Genomic DNA, 26926 nt, shown 5'->3' with positions numbered 1-26926 from the left:
GAAAGGAGTGACTGATATTGAGCACAGGTTCCTTTCTGGAGTGATGAAAGTATATCACTGGCTATCACATTACATTGGACAGCATTTTGATGGATGGTTAATTTCTTGAAATTAAAAAAAAGCAAAACATTTCACAGGCTTACTAAATCTAGTTCATTTCACTTCATATCATGTAAAACACACCAAACTGTTTGCTGCTTAAAGATGAAAACAAGTGTCACCGTTTTTAAAATAAAACGTTGAAGCTTGATTAAAATTTTTATTATATTGTGATGCCTGTTTTCTTTTAGGAGCATTACGCTAATAAGTCTTTTTTAGAAAGTGGAAGAGAGAGAGAGAGAAAGGAAGAAAGAAAGAAAACAAAGAAGCAAAATAAGCTCAGAACTGTAAACGAGAGACAGGAGGCCTCGTTTACACCTAGCCTGTGCCCCATGTTCTCTTTGGCAGCTTGAGTACTTCTTAAGCCCGTCTGAAGCCAGCAGAGGAAGTCTGGGGCTAATGTTCACTAGAAGACACACATATGGCCAGTCTAGTTTTACAAGCCAGAGAAATGCTGCTTTTGGTTGGTTAGTAGGTGCCTTGCCCCCAATGCTCACCACCTCCCTCCACACCCAACCAGGAATCCCTCCCCTAGGACTTCCCCTAGTCCTCCAGTTGAAGAAGTGCAGCTCAGCTCAGTAGGAGGGCTCAGATCCTCCTCAGGATGGCTGTTGTTTTGTTTAGGTACAGCTTGTGTTGGAAAGGGTGTTAAATACCTTTTCAAAATCATATTAACCCTCTAACCACCACCCCCTCCAGACTAAAGAATTGTTCCTGCCTAATATCTGGTATCTGAACCTTCCTCAGGTCCACTTACCCTCCTCCCTCCCCATGTAGGACCAACAAACTGGTATAGGTGCTAATGGTCTCTCAGATTCTGGTCCCAAGATCACACTTGCTCAGTTCCATTGACAAGATTCCTGTCCTCTGCATCCCAAATGCTCTGCTTTATATCTGTGGTCAATAAATTTAACATGAAACCAAATCAGATTTACTAAAATATGGCAAGCGTAAAGGCAATGAAAATGTATAGGGAGGCATCTAAATGTAAGATATCACTATGGGTTTTCATATTTATTGACAACCTACAAGCTGATTTCAATACCCTTTTAATTCTCACAAGTAATGGACCAATGTAAATCAGTGAGTGATTTGGTAAGTAACCCAATTATTTAAGGAAACCAGTTTCAAGACAGAGATGGAGGGCATGGGATTATCTCCTTGGTTCTCCCTTCCATCCCTGTCTTCCTTTGACCCTTATAAACAGAGCCATAAACAAAGAGGCTTCACAGCACGTTGGTGGTGTTCTGTATTTAGTGAAACTCACCTTAGCATTCTGCACACCTGCTGTCACCAACAGCATCTTCAGTCCTGGGGACACCAGATGTGAATGCTTCTGTGACATTTTTACAGGTTTGACTTCTGCTGTTAAACAAAGAGAAGAGGTTGTGCTGGGCAGGGAGTCTATCTGGCCCAAGGAGGATGTGATGGACAGGGATTCGGTCTTGGACTTGGAGGCTCTGTTGGGTCTGGTATCTTTAAATATAGTTTTCATAGCTTCAACAAAGGCTGCAGTAGTCTTCTCAGATGGGTCCACAAGGTAAATCTCTTTCAAGGTGCGTCCATCCGGCTTATATTGGAAGTTTTCCTTGATGGATGAAACAATGGTCTCTGTACACTGGTATAAGGGAAAGCCAAAGACTCCAGAACTAATAGCTGGGATGGCTATGGACCGGTACTTGTATTTCTCAGCTAAACAGAGGCTCATATCCACAGCTCTCTTTAACAGATACACACACCTGGGTGCCTCGTCTGCCTTCCATCGTGGCCCTACTGCATGGATCACACGGTGGCAAGTGAGCTTTCCTGCTTTCGAGATGGTGACATTGCCAGGTAGAAGCCTGCCTTCTATACTCACTATCTGATCACATTCTGCTTGCAGCTCTGGGCCAGCTGCTTTTAAGAGAGCAGCAGCAAGACCACCACTATGCTTAAGTTCCTCATTCGCAGCATTCACCACCACATCGACGGGAAACTGAGTCAAGTCACCCTGTTGTGCAATCAGCGTGATGCCAGGGGCCAGATCCCTCTTACAGAAGCACTTGTGCCCGTCAGCGCTGCCCCCCTCCTGCTCTTCATTCTCCTGGAGGTCAATGAAGCAGCCATACAACCGTTTGACCTCCCCTTTGTAATACCTTGCTTTATCCTGGAAGAATTGCCTGGCTCCTGGCTTATCAATTTGGAATGTTTTAAGACAGACTGAATCCCGCACTTTCTCAATGATGCTGGCACCTTCCAGCACTTCACACTTGGAGCCAACTAGCAAAATGCCTTTTTGTTTGTTGTCAGGCTTGAAAGTTATCTGCACATTTACTTTCTTTATCTTTGACAAGATGTCCTTCTTGTTTGCCTTTAAATAGTGCATAAGCAAGGTTGGCGTCACCTCAATCAATCTCTCTATTTTCATGTTTTTTTCCAAGAAGTCAAAAAGCAAGCTGTGGATTTCAGTGACTTCTCTCATGCAGCCTGTGATGGTCACCGCAGCCGGAGTTCCTGCAGCTAATTCATTGGTTACCACAATGTTTATGAAGGAATTGTGTTTCTTTTGCAAGCCATGAATTTTCTTTTTCCACTTATTGCTGTTGAGAACTTCCTTGTCCTCAACTTCAATGCGCTTATAATTTAAGGCACTGAGCATTTGCTTCTCAGCTTGTACCAGGTCTTCAAAAGAAAAGCTGGTTAATACAACACTTTTACCCTTTAGCTCATAAGTTGCAAGAATCTTCTTCTCTATAAAAAGAAGCTTAGACAATTCCTTACAGTCTACCTGCTGTAAAAAGTTGAAGACCTCAAGAGAAACCTGAATGTTTTTCTGATCCATGGCAAACACCTTTGCCTGGATTTCACACTTTATTTTATACACATCTGCACGGGGGCCTTTCAAATGTAGGAACCGAGTGGCTTCAGTATAAGAAATTTCCATCTCTGGGCACTCTGTGCATAGATGCTCCAGGACGCCTCTGTGTTGCAAAAGAAAATACTTTTCTGGAGAGATGCACACCTTTTCCTCCAGACTTTCCTCTTCCTTTCTAATTTTTTGCATGGTGCTTTTTATTAATTCCTTAATTTTCAGGTCAATATTTTGGACATCTTCTGATTTTCCTGCTAAGGTAATAATCTCCTTAAGTGTATCAAACTCAATCAAAATGCTATCATCTTCTAAGTCATATTTTATGGCATCCCACACTACTGGGTCCACTTTAAATGAGGTCACTTTATATTTAGACCTGATGCCAGAGAGTGCTGTGGATGCATCTTTCTGCCAGGTCTTGATCATCGGCCTTTTTTGATTGACTAGGGTGGCTGCAGGTCTGATGGTCACCATACTGTTGACTTGGGACCAGGTTAGCTCACAGTGACAACCTCTCATTTCATCATTTATCTCCTCAATCAGAGGATTCACTTTCTGAAAGAACTTCCACAAGGCAGGATCCAGTGACTCTTGGAATGGTGCTGGGAGCTTGATCAGAGGCTTCTCCTTGCCATACAAGGCCGTGCCCAAAGAGGGGTAGTAGGGGAAGACAGAGAGCGGCATCTTATTGAAGTTATGTTTCTTGTCCATGATGGTGTCCATCACTTTAATGGCATAAAAATAAAAATAAGGTAATCTCAATGTGATATGTGTCAAATGAAACCAAAGAAGACAAAACTTCCATCCTAGAAGAGAGAAATCCTAATGTTTATAGAACTTTGATGTGACATTTTTAAAAGCCAGAAGTATCCCCACAGTACGGAGATGTAAATGTTATGTATTAACAGTGCATAGGTGATCTTATTTAATGCAGTAATTGTTTTCTACCCTAATCACTCTATGTTGAAATCCTGTTAATTAAATTCTATTCTCTGTTTTTTGATATCACTGATGTATTATTACCATGTTAAGAAACAGATAAGAGTGTGTTCCTAAGCATGTGGAAGATGTTTGACACAGTGTAAAGAATATTTCGGTGCTTAAAGTACAATTCATCTGAGTCTCATGCTATTTGTTCCTTCTTGTAAAGTCCCAGAAATGAAGCCTTCACAGTTGACTAACATTCCATGAATACTTTCACAAGGAAAAGCGTAATAACTGTGACAGTTTACCATGTGCCAGACACTATTCTAGGTGCTTTACACAAATTTAATTCATGGAACCCTCACAACAACTCTTTGAGGTAAAGACACTATTATTATCATCCCTATTCATAAATGCTAACACTGAGGCTGGGAAAGGTTAGGTAACTTGAGCAGGATTCTACAGAATAGGGTAAATATTTGAGCTAATATTCAACAGTTGTCAGCCTCAAAGCCCATGCTCTTCCCCTCTATTAACCCAATATTGTCCTCATGGTCATCTGGGAGCCCAGGCCAGAGACTATGATTCAGTGAGCTCTGCACCTTCTCCTGCCTCTGCTACAATCTCCCTCCTGCCACTTGTACTGGGACAGCCCCCACCGTGTGTGTGTGTGTGTGTGTGTGTGTGTGTGTGTGTTTTCTTTTCCAAGCCCCTCCTCATTTTGTGTTAGCTTTTAGGCAGGTACAAGAAGTATCAGCAGGGGAATAAGAATGAATCCCAATAATACTTGGATTAAAATGCTTTGATGGTGAACGAGGTTAAAATAAGCTCATCTTATGTGTGGCCGGGAGCTAGGGCTGGTGTCAGGCATGACGGAAAGAATATGACCATCAAAGGCCTAAAAGAGGCTCTGTGCCATAGCAGCAACAGGGATAATAGATAATACTGAGCAGAGCCCTGTGCCAAAAACTTTGCAGGTACCATTTCATTTAATTATGCTAACATTTCTCTAAGGTAGCAAATTTAATGTGATACCCATTTTATAGATAAGAAAACAGAGGATTTGGTGGGTTACAGAAACTTGCCCAAGATCACAGTTTAGCTAAGATTCAAACTCAGGTCTGTTTGACTCAAGAACCACTGACATCATACCTTAATATGCCTAGCAATTCCATCCTGGCAACATCAGGTTAGTAGAGAGGAAGAATAATACGTGATGACACACACAGGTACAATACAAAATAGCAAAACTTTACAGGAACTCTTACATATATATGTTTTAATCTAAATTTCTTGGAATTAATTTGAGAATTTATGTCAATGGCTAAAATCAAATTGTTTTTTCATCTATGGTAATTTAATGGTTCTAAAAATGATACATTTTTCAGTCAATCATAGGTGGAGACCCATTAGAGAATCTCCTCTTCTCTTTCAAAACTAGGTATTTCTTCTCTAAAGTTTGAATTGCTGCCCTCATTAAACATCATATCCCAAGTGTACAGATGACTAATTTAATTTCTGACAAAATCATACGGATAAACAAGCAAAATGCACCAGACCTGCTAAAATAGTCTACTTTATGCCAGGTGTGGGAGGCTGAGAGCTGTTACCTTTTCTGTCACAAAATTCAACCAGAGCCGAACTCTCTTCAGGAAAACATTCAACACTGGCAACTCTTCCTCCTCCATTAAAAGGATTTTCAAAGAAAAGCTGTAACTGGTAGTCATCAACACCAGGTGGCAGGTTTTCAACCCTGATTGTTTTTGTTATTTCTAGAAGTCTTGGAGAAATCTGAAGTTTTTTAATTGAATGGTGCCTGGTACAATCATCAACAAACTTCATGGTATCTACAAAAGAAAAACATCAGAAATTCGTGGTTATATCTACATATTATATATAGAAAAAAATAGTCCATCCATTAATTTGAATGATAGAGAAAGCCAAAAACTCCAGTTTTAGACACAAGATCTAGAATGTTCCCTAAAGGCCATGTGTTAAAGGTTTAGTCTCCAACTTGCTGCTATTGGGATGTGGAAGAAATTTTCAGAGGTAGGACCTAGTGTGAGGTCTGGTCACTGGGTGGGGTGGAGGGGACTCTGCTCCTTCCTCTTTCTCTTTCAACCTTGAGGTAAACAGTTTGCAAAGTGCTGCCTCCATGTTGTGCTTTCTTGCCACAGGCACAAAAGCAATAGAACCAACTGAACATGGACTGCAATCTCCAAAACTGCTAGCCAAAATAAACCATTTCTCTTTATAAGCTGATGATCTCAGGTTTTGTTACACTAACAGAAAGCTGACCAACACAGTAGGAGTTCAAGATTTTTGATCAATGATCAAAACAAACTCATTTATATTTTCCCTTGTAAGAAACAACAATAAGGTTGAAATAAGAATAGCTTCCCTTACTGAATCCTTACCATGTCTTAGCTACTATGTTAACTGCCTTTCAAACATAACTTCACTTAATCCTAGAGAAACTTGGTAGGTATTATTATCCCCCAGCTCACAGAGGAGGAAAGTAAGGCCCAGAAAACTCAGCAACTTAGCCAGCCTCATAAACTAGTTAATTGGCAGGGGTAGAATTGTGACTACATGACCTGTGGTTTTAATCAACCATTCCACTGCCATGGCCATGGGACAGTAAGGGTGTGGAATTGGAAATGTCCCTTGTTTTACTTGGAGATGTTCTTCCTCATGACAATGACCTTAAAGAGCACTGTTTTCTACATCACATGCACTTAACTCATCCATGAATATGTGAATGAGCACGAATTTTCTAAGGAAATATATGATAAAGTGGGTAAGAAAACAGGCTTCAGAGACCTGCTGCCTGGGTTCATATCTAGTTCTTCCATTTATTGGCACTTTTGAGTGCCAGTCTTCCCAATTATAGACTGGGAGATAATGAGGGTAATGTCACAAGGTTGTTAAAAAGGAAAAAATAAATTAATACAGTAAAGAATTTAGCATAGTACCTGATGCATAGTAGCCACTGTGAATATTTGTTAGTATTATTACCTTTCAGTAAGCCCAGCAGGTAGCAGATCAATATTTTATCCTCCCATTGAGGCAACACATGAAAATGCTGACTCCTTACTTGGAATCACTTTAATAACCTTAGACTTTAGATCTCTATTAGGGTGTTTTCTCTCTCTCTTCCTCTCTCTTGGTCTCTCTCTTTTTCTTACTCTTGCTTTCTCCACATACAGAGAATATAATACAATAAAGGTCAATCTATTAAATATGCTAGAATTTGGTTTCAAAACTAATTTGCTTGTCTTTTGAAATTAAAAAAAAAGATATATATATATATATATATATATAAACACACATATATATGTATATATATAAACTTAGAGTCCTTTTTACTCGCTACTACCCCAAGTCCAAAAACTCAATCTTTTAGAGAAATCCCAAGGTGTGGTGCAAAGTGTCTGTCAAATGAAATGTCACTTGAGCTCACCTGTATGTTTTTTTTTCTTTTATTATTCATATGTGCATACAAGGCTTGGGTCATTTCTCCCCCCTGCCCCCACACCCTCCCTTACCACCCACTCCGCCCCCTCCCCCTCCCCCCCACCCCCTCAATACCCAGCAGAAACTATTTTGCCCTTATTTTTAATTTTGTTGTAGAGAGAGTATAAGCAATAATAGGAAGGAACAAGGGTTTTTGCTGGTTGAGATAACGATAGCTATACAGGGAGTTGACTCGCATTGATTTCCTGTGTGTGGGTGTTACCTTCTAGGTTAATTCTTTTTGATCTAACCTTTTCTCTAGTTCCTGTTCCCCTTTTCCTATTGGCCTCAGTTGCTTTTAAGGTATCTGCTTTAGTTTCTCTGCATTAAGGGCAACAAATGCTAGTTAATTTTTTAGGTGTCTTATCTATCCTCACCCCTCCCTTGTGTGCTCTCGCTTTATCATGTGCTCAAAGTCCAATCCCATTGTCGTGTTTGCCCTTGATCTAATGTCCACATATGAGGGAGAACATACGATTTTAAGACTATACTTTCAGGGATCATTTCTATAGTTCGTTACCTGTATGTTTTTGAAAGGTAACCACAGCAACATCAATCTCTCGTATGACTTCCACCTGAAAGTCATCACTGGTCAGGCCACTTATGTTCTCCACTAGTAAGGTTAACATCATGTCAGTCGTATTTGTACGGAGATTTTCAAATGCCACCAAAGAAGAAATATTTTCACATTCTTTTGGGATATCTTCCATTTTTTCTGGTGTATTACTGAGAGAAAATTTTGTATCCAGTTCTTCTGATATACCTGGTTTTTGGGAAATAAAAAGAGGCACAAGATATTATATTCATCTACCATGGTCTTAGCAAAGTAAATTATCCTAAGACCTGACCCCTTTCTTTTCTGACCTGGCTACCTCAACTAAAAGCAGTTCTAGGACAGCTTTTTGCTTTAGTGAATTAAAAAATAAAAGGTAGCATTTAATCTTCTATTATTTATTATTACTATTAGCTCAGTTTTATTATGTCTTGACTCTCCAAGGAGACTGCCTCATCCTTCATAGCACTTGACATTTATTTCTATCACAGCACTACATTCTAATTACAGAAGTAAGCTTCTGAAAAGCAAGCTCAAACATGTTCATCCTTGTATTCCTGGCACATGGTATATAAGTGAGCCTCAGGAAATGTTTGCTGAATTGGAGAACTACTACAAGAATATCTGATGACGTGCACACACTCATGCTAAATAAAAAATAACTTAAGTAATAATTGACAACATAGCAGCATTAAATGAGATAGGTGTGATCCATTCAACTAGAATGAGTAGTGGGCTATGAGTGAGGGTATAGGTTTTCAATCCCTGGCTGCCTCTCTTTAACAAAGTGATCTTGGACAAGTCTGTTAATTATAAAATGAGAACAGTGGACCAATTGAACTGAATAGTAAGAGTCTTCCCATTAATAAAGTTTATACCCCATAACTATTTAAAGCTTCATTCCAAGACAGCTTGGTTAATTGACAAATGAAAAGCATCCAGGAGTTTGTCAAAAGGAACACTTTTGTGCAGAGATATAAGAAATAAGGCCAGAAAGGTAGGTTAGATCCAGAATGTGCTCTGGACTTCATATTGCAGTTGATGATAAGGGTGAGTTAAGGTTTCTGTGAAAGGATGATGGGATATTTAGAGACAGTGCAGTGGGCTGGTAGGATTGAAGAAGGGTATCAGAAACAGACCAAACTGTGAACTCCTCGCATGCTGAATTTGTGAGGTAATAAGAGGGTCTAGCAGTGAGAAAAGGATGGATGGAAAGACTTTAAAAAATTAACAGGTTTCTGTGAACAACTGATATTAAAGGTTAAGGAGAGAGATGCCTGAAGTTCCTAGAATGTGAGGCACAACCTAATTATATACTTCAAATATTTAAGGCAGCCTAAAAGGGAATTGACTTGGGAAGAAAACGACACAGTTGGCTTCAGATATGTTGACTTTGATGATATAAAATTTAGATGGGAGTCTAGATTGGGGATAAGGATGAGGATATTCCAGAATTTGCTGACCACAAGTGACCAGTATCTTTCTTCTGCAAAATTTTCTACTTGCTGATTTCCATCTTTCAGAATAGCCCGACTAAGTGTAGCCTGGTAGCAGACACCAGCTGTGCTCACATCCATGATGCTGGTGTGTGCCAGGTCCTGGGCTGTCAATTCCTACAAACTTCGCAGTTTTCAACATTCTGTATTGACTTTCAGACATGGCTAATCCATATTGTAGGAGCAGCCTCTGCTTCCCCATCTTTGAGATTTAGGACCGATTAGTAACTACTCTCCACAAGCATTTTGCTCTGAAACCGTCTTTTTTTTTTTCCTTAAGGAGCCAACAAAAGGATCTGTTGAAGTCTACCAATTTCCTACCTGCTTACTATCCTCAAGTCTGAGTCAGGTACAAACATGCTAGAAAATGGGCCTAAAATCTCCAGGACAATGAAAAGTCCACTGGTAGAGAGGAAATGGATGGCTCTCATTGAAAATGCACTTGGGCTTTTAAGCAAATTTCCAACTGTGCTAGCAAATCAGTTAAAACTAAGTTAGTATAAAATCTACAAAACTACAAAAACACCGACAATTAAATTTTAGATTCAGGAATATAGTGCAAGTTTAAATATACAAATATAAAGCCACTTCCTAGTCTAAATTTGAGGTTGAGCGTATAGTACTTATGGCTTCCAATAAAAGGGTAAGGATTTTAGGGATAATAATAATAAACATTGAGAGCTTATGAGCCAATTTCAAATCTGAGGGATAGAAAGCAACAGACAAAATCTTATCCCTTAAGGATCTTGAAAGCAGGAATTAATCTAAGGACCAAAAAAAAGAGAGAGATTCCTAGCTCATAAATTTCTTGGGTTTCTTAAAAAACACACACTCACAAGAGTCTACAGGGTAAGAGCACATCCATATTAGGTGAACTCTATGCGTCCCTAACCAGTCATTTTGCTGAGTAAAAGTAGCTTTCATTCTAATGCCAGTTTGAAAAAGAGAAAGGTGCAGAAAACCACACATGTTCATGACGATTTCAAGACGAGAGGACAATGCTGACACATTTTTAAGAATGCCATTTCCGTAAGATTTGGATGTATGTGTCGCTTTCTCACTCTTGGTGCATTCAGCGAGGTTCATCATTTCCTACCCTTTGTATCAACGTGTTTAGCCATGGAAACTAGTTGCTTCTTCATAAATGTCAGGGCAATGCCCAGCCACGAGTTGAATGCCAGAGTCCACAGGCTACTTCGCTCTAGCTATTTCTCACCAGAGCTGAGGTGAGAAGACTTGCTGCCTTGGGGACACTGCACCCACTTCTGCACAAGGGTTGGGGAGCTACTGTCCACCAAGAAGTCACTCCTCCCTGCCGTGGCTTCAGATGACACACACTGTTCACAAAACAGTGCTAAAGGACTCAGCCACACAGCATCCATGGCCACGTCCTGTCCTGGCCTCTCATTGGCTGCCTGGGCACGGATGGGCCCTAGCTTTCAGTTCATTGTCAACTTCCAGGCACTTTTCAACTACACACATCTCCCAGCACCCAGAGGAGGTCCTGACTTGAGCCCAAGGGAACCCACAGGGTCTGCCCTCCACACAGATGGCTCAGAGACAAAGATGATGCAGCCCAGCGTAGTGCAGGCCAAGTACAGAGGGAAAATCCCCAAGTGACTTCCTTAATGACAGCAAAACTGCTTGGTGAAGGTCGGAGCTACCTCAACTGAGACTTTACCTGGTTCTTTGACATCTTCTTTCACCTTGGATTCCTGAAATCAAACAATAAACTGGATCAGTATACTACTAATTATTTCTTTACATCAAGAAAATATCCCCAGACAGCCTGCAGATGTAGGGCAAACAGAAGTGATAATGAAACACTTCTGCAGTGGGGATTTTGAATGCATCTGGGGCCACATGTCACTTCATGTCCACTTGCTAGTGACAACAATCATTGGTGAGAATGAGACTTAAATAATAGAATCCCCGATTCACACCAGGTGTTTGGGGTGTGGGTTAAGACCTGAATCAGAAAAAGAGCTTAGCTTATGATTTCCCCCCTCAGCATTTATTGAGAGAGTACTATGCAACATGCTTTGTGCCATGTGTTTGATAGATGTCATCTCATTTAATCCTCACAATAATCTGTCAAGCATCTAATAACCGAGGAACTGTAATATAGTTTGTTTTCCCTCAAAATGATGCAAAAATAAAACAAAATAGCAAGTTTCAGGCTATAAAGAGCCACGGTAAGTTTTAGGCTATAAAGAGCCAAAATAAGCCAGGGATGGTGGCTCAAGTTTTTAATCCTAGCTACTCAGGAGACAGAGACTGAGAGGATGGTATTTCGAGGCCAGCCTTGGAAAAAGTTCAGGAGCGCCCATCTCAACCAATGCTTTGTGTGTTGCACACTTCTCTCATCCTAGGTACAAACAGGGGGAATCACAAATGGAGGATTGCAGTCCAGTCCAGCCTGGGCATAAAGAAAGACCCTCTCTCAACAATAACCAGTGCAAAAAGGGTTGGTGGAGTGGCTCAAGTAGTAGAGCACCTGCCTAGCTAGTGCAAGGCCCTAAATTCAACCCCTGGTACAACTAAGCCAAGAGATACAGACCCAAATTTTTATATCCCAAACCAAAGTTATTGTAACCCCCAAGTCTTGGCCTTTCCAATGAAAAATGCCTGCTTCTTCATTATTTCATACTTTCTCATCAGTGCTCTCTCTCCCTTCACATCTCTAAGCTGCCACTCTCACTCCAATTTGATTTTCACTCCTCATCCCACCATGTTTTTTTCACTGAGATTCCCATCCCACACACCTTGGGAGAACACCCTCCCTTTGAATCACTCCTCAGATTTGCTTACCTCTGCTGGTGTTCTCCCCTTAATGACTGTGGTTTCATCTGGGCCTGTGGGCAACCAAACTGTTAACTTGAATGTTCCTTTCCCTGGCCAGACCAATTCATGTTTCTCTTTCTCCAGAACTTTCTGCCGAACTGAATGTCAAAAAAAAAAAAAAAAACAGTGAAATGATAAAGCAATTATAATTTAGACAATTATTCCATGATTTGTATGGATGTCATCAATCAATTGCTTACTAGTTTCTCAAGAGAGGTTCTGTGTAGTAAAAAGAGGAAAGTTTAGTAGGTAGACATGGATTTTAATTTCATCTTTAAAAACACTTTTAATATTTAGTGCTATAGTTTGGATCTGGAGTGTCTACCAAAGACCCCTGTATTACTGGCTTAGTTGCCAGCCTGTGGTGCTAATGGGAGGTGGGTGGAACTTTTGAGAGGTGGAGCCTAGTGTGAGTAAGTTAGGTCATTGGATTGTGCTTTTGAAGGAGATATTAGGACCCCAGCCTCTTCTTCTTCCTTCCTTTTAAAACTTCTGGCCATAAGGTGAAGGCTTTTTCTGTCAAGTACACTTACCAAGATATATGCCTTGCCACAGGCCTAAAAACAACAGGCCAACTGACCTTATACTGAAACCTCTAAAACTGTTGAGCCAAAATAAACCTTTTCACTGCTAATGTTGATTATCTCAGGTATTTTGTCATAGTAATGACAAGCTAACACATTTAGCATGTTCCTTAATAAGCCTTATTTACAAAGTTTCAGACTTCTTATTTATTAGTAAGGTTAGTGGAGGTTGTTTTGTGCCAGTATTGGGTGTACTGACTTGAAGAAATGTAAGAACTGACAATCAGTAGGCAACAAAAAGGCAGCAATGTTCATCTACACTCAAGTAAAGTAGTGAAAGCATCCCTCACGGAGAGTCAGGAAAGAATGGGTAAAGGGACATGACAAGATGAAAGCCATACTTTGGGAAGGTGACTTGGGTGACCATGAGCAAAATGGCCAGGAAGGAGCCTGGTTAGAAAGCCACTTCAATGATTTTCTTAGCTTATCCTGATAAGGGCCTCATTTCTGGTAGCAAAGGTAGAAAAGAAGGAATGGGAGAGATTTTGCAAAAGTAAAAAAATTAAAAGAAAACTGTCATATCAGACAGCTGGGTTACGAATAAAACTAAACAGTGGACATAAGATTCCAAATGTCTGGATTTGACTTCCAACTCCAACACCAACTAACAGAGTGACTAGGAAGAAACACCTTATCGTCTCTGGAACATTAGTTTCCCCACTTTTTGAGCTGTTTGCAAACTAAGTTATCTGAGGTCATGTACCTGTGTTGCATTCCTATCTTTATTTCCTGGACTTCGGTAAAGTCCATCCAGGCATCTGAGTGTGCCAGCAGCTTCTCAGATTATGTGCAATGTGCATGGAGATAGGAATTCCAAGAGAGGATGTAGTAATATCAATATGCGATCCCCATAAGGAGAAGGTGAATCTGGGAGGAAGAAGAGCAGAAACTCTGTGTCCAGCCTCCTTTATCCACATGAACAGTCTTTCCTACACCAACATCAGGTCATCCACATTTAATTTTATTTAACTTGATGGGTTCCCTTAACTCCCAGAACCCTAGGGCTGCTGGGTAATAATCAGGAGCCAAATTATGGCCATAAAGAATGATAAAGTGTATACATTGAGGCTTAAAATATTATGTCAGGGATAGGAATGTAGATCAGTGGATGAAGAAGTCTTGGGTAACATGCACAGGCCCTAGGTTCAACTACCAACACAGAAAAAAAGTCAATATCCAATCGATTCTTCAGAAACCCAGTTAACTATTTAATGGTGAAACCCAGCTTCCTATTTGTTGTACAATACTTTCTATCAGGAAGTGGTGGTAGGCTCACAGACTACTTGGCTATTGCAGGTTTATATGAATAAAGCCATGTTACACTGTGATCAGTGCCTGTTGAGGCCACTTCCTGTTATGCAGGGTGTCTACAGGAAATGAACACACTGCCTATGACTACAAGGGAAAGCCACCCATTGCTAGCAAATTACTGATGGGTTGCTTCTGAGAAAATCATTCCTCAAGTAGGAAACTGAAACTAATGGGGATCTCCATGCCCTAAGAACTCTGACCATAAACAGTTTTGAGTTTTAGTAAGTGTTGAATCGTCAGTGCTGGAAGGTAAGACAACAGTGACCACTTGACCAGCCTGGGGGTGGAGGACAGAGGCAGTGGACTGGAAGCTGGGAAGGATCAGAGAGGCTGAAATCATCGTGACTGCTTTGAGGCTAGAACTGAGTTGTATTTTGTGCTGTTTGTACTTCTATGCTGTACTTCATTTCTATTTTTGTTCAGAGATTCAAAGAAGTCAGAGACTCTCGGACCTTAGCCATCAGGGTCGCACGGGGGAGGGGTAAACACTGCACTGAATCTCTAGCACAGAGGTGGCAGTCCTCCAGGTGACCAAGATGCAGGTGTCCTGTGCCCCTAATGTTAGAGCTACTCCTGAAGACAGTGGGATTCCAGAGAAGAAAGAAACCCCTGAGGGCCACTTCCATAGGGATGATGATGGCTGGAATCAAAATGGGGAACACTCTAGGAGAAGAGAAAGCCAGAGGGGAATGACTGCCTCTAAGCAACTGCCCTTCTCAGCCCTCCCTGGTGAAGTTAATCCCCAGACAACACTGCACTCTGATTTTCGTAAGGGGTCTGAGCCAAGCAGGTCTCCTGTCCCAGTCCATCCTCTTGCTCTCAACCTGTCTCTCTCTTTTGTGTTTTCCTTTCTGGAATGCTGGGGCATTCCACTGCTCCACTGCATCTCTTCCAGAGCCCCCTTGCCTCTCCTCTGGCCCACATGCTTCCCCAAGTCCAAGGACAGGAAGGTGGCATTGCTTACATCCTGAGGATCACCACCAGTGTATGAAATCCCAGAGGAATAGGTGGCCTTCTGGGAGTCCCAGGTCTCTGAGTCCCCTGGATCTTCCTATTGCAGACCTGAGAAAGCAGGTAACAGGTGGGTCTTGACCTTCCTGAACAGGGACAGGGTGGGGAACAGAGGAGTCCTCAGCCGCTCAGAGTTCTGTAGGAGTGACCTTTTCCCATGCTCAAAGCTCTCAACCCACGTCACCTCAGAATTATCAGGGTGCTCCCAATGTGCGGCCACCGTGAGACCCAGAGGGGGCAAGAGCAGGCCCTGGATCGTGCTCTGCATTTCCCCTCTGGTTTTCATCCAAACGGAGTGATAGTGCATTTTCCCCCTCTCAAGGTACCCCAGAACCACTAAGAATGTCCATGACCCATAAGGAATTCCGTGACTCCCCACGTTTCTTACTCCCCTTTCTTTCCCCACTTAATCATAACAGGAAGAGACAGGAAAGGAGTAAAGGTTGATAGATTGACTCGCACAGTTCCCTCCAGGCCGCGCCCAGGAGTGTCTGGAAGCCCTCACGGAGGGGAACCGCAGCACCCGGGTGCGCTGAGTCCATTCTGCCCCCCACCCCCAGTCCCTGAGACCTGCCCTGCTGCTGCAGGGGGAGACGACGAATTCTCCCCCCGCCCCGACCCCCGCCGCCCGCGCGGCCACCAGTGTCCCCGCAGAAGGAGCCGGCCTGGTCCTCAGCGCTCCCCTCGCGCCCCTCACCGTCCTCGGGGAAGAAGAGCACCAGGAAGCGCCCCGGGCTCCCGGGCTCCGCGCGGACCTCGCACTCCCCGCCTCCCGATCTCTTCGGGCTCTGGAAGTACATCTGCAGCTTGGTACTCAAGTTCTTTGGGGGGTCGGAGCCCCAAGACCCCTCCACCAGCAGCGGGAACGGGCCGGACGCGGCCATCCTCTGCTGGGCTCGTCCACCGGGCTGATGAGGCTGCCCTGACTCAGGAAAGTTAACTTTGCCTCTTTCACTTTCGTTTCCTGGAAACTCCTCTGGGTCTTTAGTTTCTGTCTTAAGCTCAGCCGCCCCAGGATTGGAATAGTGACCTACACCCTCCACCCCGTCTTCCACCTTCTGCCTAGGCACACAGCAAAGACTAATATTGGAGCTGGCAGTAGGGCTACAGGCATCTGGCCTCGCTCCACCTGTGCACAGATGTAGGGTCCCCATCCCAGCACTGCCTGCCATTCACAGTTGAACCTAAACAAACACAAAAGTTTCATTTTTGCCACATGTCCACCTTTTACAAGAGAAGAAAACTGTTTGCAAACTGATCCTCTTAGGAGTTGTGCCCACTTTGGGACGACTTTTTTCCTTGCTTTTTTCCCCTTGAGTTCTGTTTTCTTATCTGTGAAAATTACTTGTCTAGAAATGCAGGAGCAATGATACACTCCCCATTTTTGTGGAGTACTTACTAGATGCTTTGCACTCTGAATGGATTCGACCAAGTCCCTGCCTTCATAGAGCTCCCTCAGCTGTCTGGGACACAGGATTTAGCACTTCAGGAAGCAAAATACAGGAGTTCTTAGAACAAATGAAGAGGGGCTCTTAATCCCTGTGAGGTATTGGGAAATTTTTGAGTTATGTCGCCTGAGGCCTAGGAATGACCTTAGAGGGCTGGGAAGCAGGGAGGGCTCCTTGCTGTGAGTTTCTTGTACAGGATCAATCCTGCAACTGCTGGTGGCTAGAGTGGAGCCTGGGAAGCTAGACAAGTGATGGCCCAGGTGCCCCAGGTCAGCAGAGGCTGATTGAGACCAGGGTGCACAGGAAGAAGGGGAAAGGGTGAGTTCTAAATTAGTATTAAAGAGAAGGCTGAAGGCATGTGAGCCAGGAGAGAAGGAAAAGCTCAAGTGACTCCAAGGTCATCCATGGGTGACCCAAGCAAGTGGCTGAAAAGTAGTTGCACTAGGACATGGGTGGACTCTAGGGTGGCCAGAGAGGTGGGAGAGAGGCTGAAGATGTGTGTGTCCTCCACCCATGATGAAAGAATGTTTCCAGTCACAGGGAGGTGTCCTTTCAGTACCAAGGGTATCTCAGGCTAGAGCAGTGTTAATTGCCCTGCTGGGGGCCCTGGCAACTCTGCTTCCTGGGGAAGAAGGAGGAGCAGTGCCTGAGGACTGAAAGAAGCAGAGGCAGCAAGCAGTCAACTCTTCCTGGAAGTGTGATTGTGGAAAGGAGGAAGGAACTAGGCAGCAGAAAGGTGTGTGGGGGTGTGGAGTGGAGGGGGCAGGTCGTAGGATCAGGGAGTTGTTATTTTTATTTCCTGGATTTTTAAGAAGGGAAAGTCTTAGGCATGTGTAAATTTTAGTTGGAAGAAAAGACAGGGAGAAGGTGGGATGGCTTCCTGGTGGCATCAGCCTTAGGAGAAGGACAGTCCCCAGGTCATCAGCAGTAAGGCAGAGATGGAGCACAGCAGCAGGTCATTGTGGATGAGCACTGGTGGAAAGGTCTGGGAGTTCTCAGCCCACGTTATTCTTGGATCTCTGTGAGAGAGGATGAAGTCTCTTAGAGCCTGCCAAAATCACAGCTGTTTTGCCCCTCAGGGATGGGCCTTGAAAATTACCTCTTAATTACAGTGATGCTGAATTTCAGGATGAAGAGATCCAGAGATGGGCCAAAGAGAGTTTCTTGTGTATTTATTCCTGATCTATAATAATGCGGAAGTGGGAAGATATTTTCTCCAGTGTTCAGCTTTCTACCTGCAGATGGCGATGGTGATCTGATCCAAACAGCCCTGAGACTCAGGAAGGAAAGCGCAGAGGACACAGAAGGGTGGCTCAGAGCCCTCAGTTCAAATAGTGGTCACTCCATCAGGGCCTGAGCTCTATCTCACCCCAAAGCACAGTGAAAATCGGAAATCTTATCTTCCCAGCATTTGGAAATCCAGAACTGAGAAATGAGTTATCTTTTTGTTTAATTGGGAAGAATTTTATCAATTTCATCAATTTAGAAGAAATAAAGTTAGAGCAAAATCTTTATTTATACTAGAAGTTTTAACTCTCCATTTTGTCAGGGATTTTTGGGGGCCTCAAATTGCTAAAAGACAAACAAGTAGGAGAAACAAGAACTTTATTAGTTCACAGAAAAGCAGCCAGCCAGCTAAATACAAGGAAATGCTTCTATTGTCGATATGAAGGTTGGGGCAGGTTTATTTATATAACACCCTCTTAACAGGAAGGTGGAAGGTGGGAGACTCAAGAAGGAGAGTCCCAAGACCTCAAGCTTTTATTGAGGTCTGTGGAGATGGAGGGATCAGTACTGAAAAACTGGGTTATGTGTCTTTAACTTTCAGGGCCTGGGCTATGTGTCAGCAGCTCCTCCCCACTTATTGGGCAGGGGAAGTTTTGGCCTTGAGTGGTCAGACTGGGACTTTTGTTTCTTTCTTTTTATATATCTTTTGTGGGCACTAGGGGCCACAGGTCAGGAGGACTCTGCTGTATGTCACTAGCCATTTTGTTAAAGTCAGCAGTCTAGGAGTCTAGGATGTGACTCCTTATCAACATCCAAGCCATGGTTCTCAGCCATCAGGTTTTCTAATGCTCTGCTTAGACCTCATCACATCTCTGGATGTCTTTCAAGGATTTATTTATCAGCAACATAGCTTGCATTTTGACGTGTGCTTATTATTCATGGGTGATTGCAAAGGAGCCAGCAGAGGATCAATATGAAAGTTCTTGAAAGCCTCAGAGAGAAATTTCTAGAAGAAGGAAAGTGTTGAGTATCATTAGCCTCTGTAATACTTTGTTCTCTAAGTTATTTTCACCCTGTGCACTTGAGTCCTTCCCCCTCTAGCAGCATGCTCATCCTCTCTCAATTCTGTTTCTATGGGCCCTTGAAACGTCTTTCCTTTTTAGGAAGCAAAGTGTCCTCTCTGGGACTGGGAGATGTATAGGAAGTGGCCTTGTTACATACAGATGGCCATGTTCACATCCCTGATCATTGATTCTCTTTCAGCCTCACAGCCACAGGTAATAGTAATACAACAACCAAGTCTGCACTTCAGGGGTGAACTTCCCTTTGCTTGCTTCATCAGCATTCCCTCTTTCAGCTTTTTGTAGCCTAGCATTAGGCTCCTTTCAAAGTCTCCACAAACTAGCACGAGGCTCTTATTACCTTTTAAAATATGATCTATTTAGACATAGTTGGTGCAATGTAATCCTAAACAATGGTGATTATTTCTGAAAACTTCACAATTAGCTTGGAAGAGTTATCAGAGCCAGCTCCAACAAAAGCTATACTCTTTTCCCAAAATGAGGTAGTATTATCAGATAGATCAGTATCAGGACACCCTACATCTGCAGCAAGTGGACTAACATCCTCTAAGTCACATTGTAAAAATGGTCTCTGCCCTCATCTCTATTGCCAATTAGTCGCCAAAAGACAAATATTCATTAACTCTATTTATTACTTTTGGGCAGTTTTCTCTGGAAGAAATGAAAACAGTAATAAAAATTGTGTAACAAGGGTAAATGTAAAAAATTAAGTTCAGACACATAGCCAAAAAATTCAGAACAATTCACGGGTCCATAAAATCATCCCCAAAACTCCGGGCAACCTATGTCATTTTCCTGAGTCTCCTTTTCTCACAGCTCAATTCCATTTGAAACTGGTCATCCTCTCTGGAATCCCGAGGTGTGGGCTCCAAAAGTCTTTCTTAAAAACCAAATGGAGCAGCAGCACCGCCCAGTAATCAGGAGCAGGAAAGCTTGTGAAAGTGGCAGTGGGAGGAAAACTGCACAGGAGATGGGGGAAGACCCACCTCCCACATGAGCTGTAAATAAACACGCAGGCCTGAGAACACAGGTGCAGTGTCACCTTTCCCAGTGTGCTTGGAAAGGGGAAAGCTTGTAGCAGAGGCTCACGCACAGGAGAAATCTGAGCAAACAAAGCCTGCAGGGCCAGGTGAGTGCTAAGCTCACCCCTGAAATCTGCATAAATAACGCCTCCAGCAACAGCAGGCTGACAGCAGCGGGCAGGCAAGCCACAGCTGCAGATACCATTCTCAGAACTGTCTCCAGACTCTTTTTTTTTCTTTGTCTCCCTACCTTTGATGAGAGAACAACCGAATTATAGCTGCAAGTTGAAAAACTTACAGGTTTTTCTATTTTTTTCATTTTATTTTAATACATTTTTATATGTAGATTTTTCTTTCATTTACTTATTTTTATTTTTATTCTTATCTTTATTTTTTTATTTTTTATTTTCAATCCTCTCTCTGTCTCTCTAATGTCTGTTCACTTACTGTTGATTAGTACACTAATACCTTTGAAACCTTTTTGTCTGATACCTTGTTCTGTTTTCTCCTTCCAGTCTGTGTATTTGTTTTTCCCATTTCTTTAACTTCTTGCTTTCCATCTCAGCTCACCCTTCCATTCTAAATATTACCATTGTTATTATTACAAGCTAGAAAATACTGAATTGCACACAGTACAGGGACAGTAACAACACCAAAGACAATGATGGGAAGACAGGGAAATCAGTTTCCCCACAGTAAAAAATTAGTACAGGAACCAGAGGGGAATGAAGAAAACAGGTACTCAGATCCAGACTCCAACAAAATGAAGATAAACTATGTCAAAGGACCCAATGAAGCCCACAAGAATAATTTAAAAGAAGACATACTACAGGTACTCAATGAGAATTTTATAGAGATGATACTGGATAGGGTCAACCAAAATGTACAGGAGACACTCAAGAAATTCCAAGACAACAAAAATAGAGAATTTGAAAAAGCAAAAGAAGAAATAAAGGAAACCATAGAAGCACTGTATGAACACCAAAGTGAAAGAGAGAACACAATGAATAAACAGATAAATGAACTCAGGACAAAAATTGACAACATTAAAGAGGAAACCAGCCAATATATAGAAAACCTCAGAAAAAAGAACGAAAAAGAACTGCAAAACAAAATGGAAGGCCAATCCAGCAGAATAGAACAAACAGAAGACAGAATCTCAGAACTTGAAGATGAAATGGTAATTAAAGGAAAAACCAAAGAACTATTAATTAAACTCAAGACCTGTGAAAAGAAGATGCAAGAACTCACCGACTCCATCAAAAGACCAAACTTGAGAATCATGGGCATCGAAGAAGGAGAAGAGGTGCAAGCGAAGGGTATGCGTAATATATTTAACAAAATAATAACAGAAAATTTCCCAAATCTAGAGAAAGATATTCCCATACAAATGCAAGAAGCCTCCAGGACACCAAACAGACCAGATCAAAATAGAACTACTGCACGACATATCATCATTAAAACAACAAGTTCAGAAACTAAGGAAAGAATATTGAAGGCTGTAAGAGAGAAAAAACAAGTAACATACAAAGGTAAACCCATCAAAATCACAGCAGACTTCTCAACAGAAACATTAAAAGCAAGAAGAGCGTGGGGTGAGATCTTCCGGGCACTGAATGAAAATAACTTCAACCCCAGGATACTCTACCCAGCAAAACTATCATTCAAAATAGATGGAGCAATAAAAGTCTTCCATGATAAGCAGAAACTAAAACAATATGTGACCACAAAGCCACCACTACAAAGGATTCTTCAAGGGATTCTGCACACAGAAAGTGAAACCCAACTTAACCATGAAAAGACAGGCAGCACCAAACCACAGGAAAAGAAAAAGCAAGACAGTAGAGAGTAACCTCAACTTAGGTACACATAATCAAACCTTCAAACAACTAAGACAACTAAATGACAGGAATCACCACATACCTATCAATACTAACGCTTAATGTTAATGGACTTAATTCACCCATCAAAAGGCACCGCTTGACGAAATGGATTAAAAAGGAAGATCCAACAATTTGTTGCTTACAGGAGCCCCATCTCACCGACAGAAATAAGCATAGGCTAAGAATGAAAGGCTGGAAGAAGATTTACCAAGCCAATGGCCCCCGAAAACAGGCAGGAGTAGTAATACTTATCTCTGACAAAGGAGACTTCAAACCTACATTGATCAAAAGAGATAAAGAAGGACATTCCATACTAATAAAAGGGGAAATAGACCAAAAGGAAATAATAATTATCAACCTGTATGCACCCAATGTCAACGCACCCAATTTCATCAAACATACCCTGAAAGACCTAAAAGCATATATAAATGCCAACACAGTGGCTGTGGGAGACTTTAACACCCCATTATCATCAATAGATAGGTCATCCAAACAAAAACTCAATAAAGAAATGAAAGATCTAAAATATGCAATAGATCAAATAGACCTAGTTGATGTCTACAGAACATTTCATCCAACTTCTACACAATATACATTCTTCTCAGCAGCCCATGGAACCTTCTCCAAAATAGATCATATCCTAGGGCACAAAGCAAGCCTCAGCAAATATAAGAAAATAGAAATAATACCGTGCATACTATCTGACCACAATGCAGTAAAAGTAGAACTCAACAACAAAAGTAAAGACAAAAAACATGCAAACAGCTGAAAACTAAATAACTCATTACTTAATGAAGAATGGATCATCGATGCAATAAAAGAGGAAATTAAAAAGTTCCTGGAAGTCAATGAAAATGAAAACACAACCTACTGGAACCTATGGGACACAGCTAAGGCAGTCCTGAGAGGAAAGTTTATAGCCATGAGTGCATATATTAAAAAGACTGAAAGATCCCAAATCAATGACCTTATGATACATCTCAAACTCCTAGAAAAACAAGAACAAGCAAATCCCAAAACAAATAGGAGAGAAATAATAAAAATAAGAGCTGAAATCAATGAAATAGAAACCAAAAAAACCATACAAAGAATTAATGAAACAAAAAGTTGGTTCTTTGAAAAAATAAACAAGATCGATAGACCCCTGACAAACCTGACTAAAATGAGGAGAGAAAAAACCCAAATTAGTAGAATTAGGAATGCAAAAGGGGAGATAACAACAAACACCATGGAAGTCCAGGAAATCATCAGAGACTACTTTGAGAACCTATATTCAAATAAATTTGAAAATCTTAAAGAAATCGACAGATTTCTAGATACATATGACCATCCAAAACTGAACCAAGAGGAAATTAATCACCTGAATAGACCTATAACACAAAATGAAATTGAAGCAGCAATCAAGAGTCTCTGCAAAAAGAAAAGTCCAGGACCTGATGGATTCTCTGCTGAATTCTATCAGACCTTTAAAAAAGAACTGATACCAACCCTCCTTAAACTGTTCCACGAAATAGAAAGGGAAGGAAAACTGCCAAACACATTTTATGAAGCCAGTATTACACTTATCCCAAAACCAGGCAAAGACACCTCCAAAAAGGAAATGCAAATTAAAACCACACTAAGATTCCACCTCACCCCTGTTAGAATAGCCATCATTAGCAACACCACCAACAACAGGTGTTGGCGAGGATGTGGGGAAAAAGGAACCCTCTTACACTGTTGGTAGGAATGTAAACTAGTACAACCACTCTGGAAAAAAATTTAGAGGCTACTTAAAAAGCTAGACATTGATCTACCATTTGATCCAGCAATACCACTCTTGGGGATATACCCAAAAGACTGTGACACAGGTTACTCCAGAGGCACCTGCACACCCATGTTTATTGCGGTACTATTCACAATAGCCAAGTTATGGAAACAGCCAAGATGCCCCACCACTGACGAATGGATTAAGAAAATGTGGTATCTATACACAATGGAAATTTATGCAGCCATGAAGAAGAACGAAATGTTATCATTCACTGGTAAATGGATGGAATTGGAGAACATCATTCTGAGTGAGGTTAGCCTGGCCCAAAAGACCAAAAATTGTATGTTCTCCCTCATATGTGGACATTAGATCAAGGGCAAACACAACAATGGGATTGGACTTTGAGCACATGATAAAAGCGAGAGCACGCAAGGGAGGGGTGAGGATAGGTAAGACACCTAAAAAGTTAGTTAGCATTTGTTGCCCTTAACGCAGAGAAACTAAAGCAGATACCTTAAAAGCAACTGAGACCAATAGGAAAAGGGGACCAGGAACTAGAGAAAAGGTGAGATCAAAAAGAATTAACCTAGAAGGTAACACACACGCACAGGAAATTAATGTGAATCAACTCCCTGTATAGCTATCCTTATCTCAACCAGCAAAAACCCTTGTTCCTTCCTATTATTGCTTATACTCTCTCTTCAACAAAATTAGAGATAATAGCAAAATAGTTTCTGCCGGGTATCGAGGGGGTGGGGGGGAGAGGGAGGGAGTGGAGTGGGTGGTAAGGGAGGGGGTGGGGGCAGGGGGGAGAAATGACCCAAGCCTTGTATGCACATATGAATAAAAAAAAAAAAACCAATTGGATGGTCTGTACACAGTCAAACATTTAATCTGTTTTGAAGGCTCCAGCAGAGTGATGCACCATTTATGGAAATCTTGACTAAACTGCTGAATGTGCTATCTGTTCACCTTATCAGGAATTGCCTCAGCTGCAGAGACACTTTGCTCAAGGTTATGCCCTTCCTAGGGCAGCCTTCATCCAATGACCAATTCTGGTGTGAGCATAAAAATTCAGCCTGTCCCTCCAAACATGGTGCAACTCTGATGGGTCATTTTTATCTTGCTTGCTCCTTGTGGGATAGACTGAGGCTGTTGTCAGGCTAACATTGCAGCTTGACTGCTTTGCCCAAATCTACTTCCTCTGTCTCCCTCCCACAGGTGTCAATCTCAAGGTCACTTCCAACTAAATATCCTGCTCATTGCATTTTAAATTGGAGACCAGTTTCTGGAGTAGCCAACCTATAACTTACTTGGATGTGATATTTTAAAGCATCTTTGAATTCCGTGGGATGACTATAACTAGGAACAGGTGTCATGGGCTCAATCACTGTGTCTTTTCCAGTCCAACCATGAGCACCTCTGAAGAAATCAGCAGTGTCTTTCCTGGTTGTAGTCATAAGTTCAGGATATTGGGATGTTATATCTATCATCAGTCATCAATCATTTAAAACTAAAATTTAGTCATTCTAAAAATCTTTGCTCTGTGGAAGATATTTGAAAAATCTTTTCTGCTTCTGTAATGCCAAAATCCAAATAAATTAAATCTTTGTCCTACATATGAACTTCTTTCTTAAATCCTACAATCTCTCAGTGATTTAGCATTATGAACTTGAAGAAATTTCAGTAAAAATGAATCTTTTTTTTAATAATAGGCAATGACCTAACTTTTCTCCTATCTTTTAAAAATTGGCATGAATTAAATTTTAGAAAGTAAGGAGTTTCTTCATATTTCCATACATGCTTATAGTATATTTTGATTATATTTACTTCTATTGCTCTTTCTTGTTCCTCTCTTCTATCCCCCCATTTCCATTCCCTTCTCACCTCCCTAGGAATTCCCCTTTTTACTACCATAACTTTTCTTTTGTTTTCCCCTATTTTCCAGAAATGTGGGACTGACTTTTTTCACTTAAAATGATGGTCTTCATTTCCACCCATTTTTTCAGCAAATGACAAAATTTCATTCTTTTCAATGGCTGAATAAAACTTCATTGGGTAGATATACTACATTTCTTTTATCCATTCATTGGTTTAAGGGTATCTAGGCTAATTCCACAGTTTGCTATTATGAATAATGCCATGAAAAGCATGGGTATACTGGTATCCTATAGTAAGATGACTTTTGACTTTTTTGGATATATACACCCAAAAGTGGTGTGCTGAATCACATGGAAGTTCTATATTTAAGTTTTTGAGGAAATTCTATACTTATTTGCAAAGTAGCTGGACTAATTTACATTCCCAATGGCAGTGAATAAGAGTTCCCTTTTGCTCCATCTTTGCCAGTATTTGTTGTTATTTTCATTCCTGATGATAGCCATTCTGACTGGGGTGAGAATTCTGACTGGGAATTCAATGTTGTCTGGGTTTGCCTGTTCTTAATTGCTAAAGATGTTGAACTTTTTTTCATGCATCTATTGGCCATTTTTACTTTATTTGAAAAGTGGCTGTTCCATTCCATTGCCCATTTATTGATTGGCTTATTTGGTTTTTTGCTGTTGATATTTTTAGTTCTTTATATGTTATAGTGCATTAATCCTTTGTTGTATGAATGTCTGGTGAAGATTTTCTCCCATTCTGTTGACTGTTTATTTTGCTGTGTAAAAGCCTTTTATTTCGATACAATCTCATTTTTTTTGTTGGTACTGGGGTTTGAACTCAGGGCCTCATGCTTGCTAGGCAAGTGTTTTGCCACTCTATCAGCCCACTATCCTATTATCAAATTCTTGCTCTGTTGACGTCCTATTCAGAAAGTCCTTGTCTATGCCTATGTCTTCAAGTGTTTCCCCTGGTTTCCTCTAGTAGTTTCAAGGTTTCAGGTTTTCATTGAATATCTTTGATCTATTGTGAGTTGATTTTTGTATGTGGGAAAAGATAGAGGGGACGAGTTTCAGTCTTCGTTGCAGATATCTCCCTTTTCCCAGCACTACTTGTTAAAGATACCTTTTTTTTCCCAATGTATGCTTTGACACCATCGTTCATAATCAGATAGCAATACCTACTTGGGCTTATTTCTGAATTTTGATTGGATGCCTTTGCTCCATGTGTCATTTTTTTTTTGTTGGTATTGTGTTCATTTTGTAACTTTCCTTCTGTAGCATAATTTGAAGTCAAGTATCATGATACCATCAATATTGTTCTTCTTGCTAAGGATAACTTTGGCTATTTAAGGTCTTTGTATTTCTACATGAATTTTAGAATTTTTTTTTATTTCTGTGAAGAGTGTAATTGGTATTTTAATCATAATTACATTGAATTTGTA

The 26926-nt window shown here is 41.2% G+C and overlaps 1 protein-coding gene and 1 pseudogene across 1 annotated transcript in view; one reads left to right on the top strand and one right to left on the bottom strand.

Annotated features, from left to right (window-relative positions):
- LOC109698957 (protein mono-ADP-ribosyltransferase PARP14) overlaps positions 1–16157 on the bottom strand; it is a 47829-nt gene extending 31672 nt beyond the window's left edge. Inside the window, exons 1-6 of the mRNA XM_020183410.2 lie at positions 15887–16157; positions 12251–12381; positions 11121–11154; positions 7911–8153; positions 5485–5721; positions 1367–3675 (exon numbers count right to left, since the gene is read on the bottom strand). Coding sequence (XP_020038999.1) covers positions 1367–3675; positions 5485–5721; positions 7911–8153; positions 11121–11154; positions 12251–12381; positions 15887–16073 — 3141 coding nt within the window. The 5' untranslated portion in view covers positions 16074–16157. The remainder of the gene's footprint in view (positions 1–1366; positions 3676–5484; positions 5722–7910; positions 8154–11120; positions 11155–12250; positions 12382–15886) is intronic.
- On the top strand, positions 7872–7958 carry LOC141423546 (small nucleolar RNA U3; annotated as a pseudogene).
- Positions 16158–26926: the final 10769 nt, after the last annotated feature.

This window comes from Castor canadensis, chromosome 5, assembly GCF_047511655.1.
Source record: "Castor canadensis chromosome 5, mCasCan1.hap1v2, whole genome shotgun sequence".
NCBI lineage: Eukaryota > Metazoa > Chordata > Mammalia > Rodentia > Castoridae > Castor > Castor canadensis.
The sequence above is the reverse complement of the archived record's forward strand: the minus strand, read 5'-3'. Positions and strand labels throughout refer to the sequence as shown.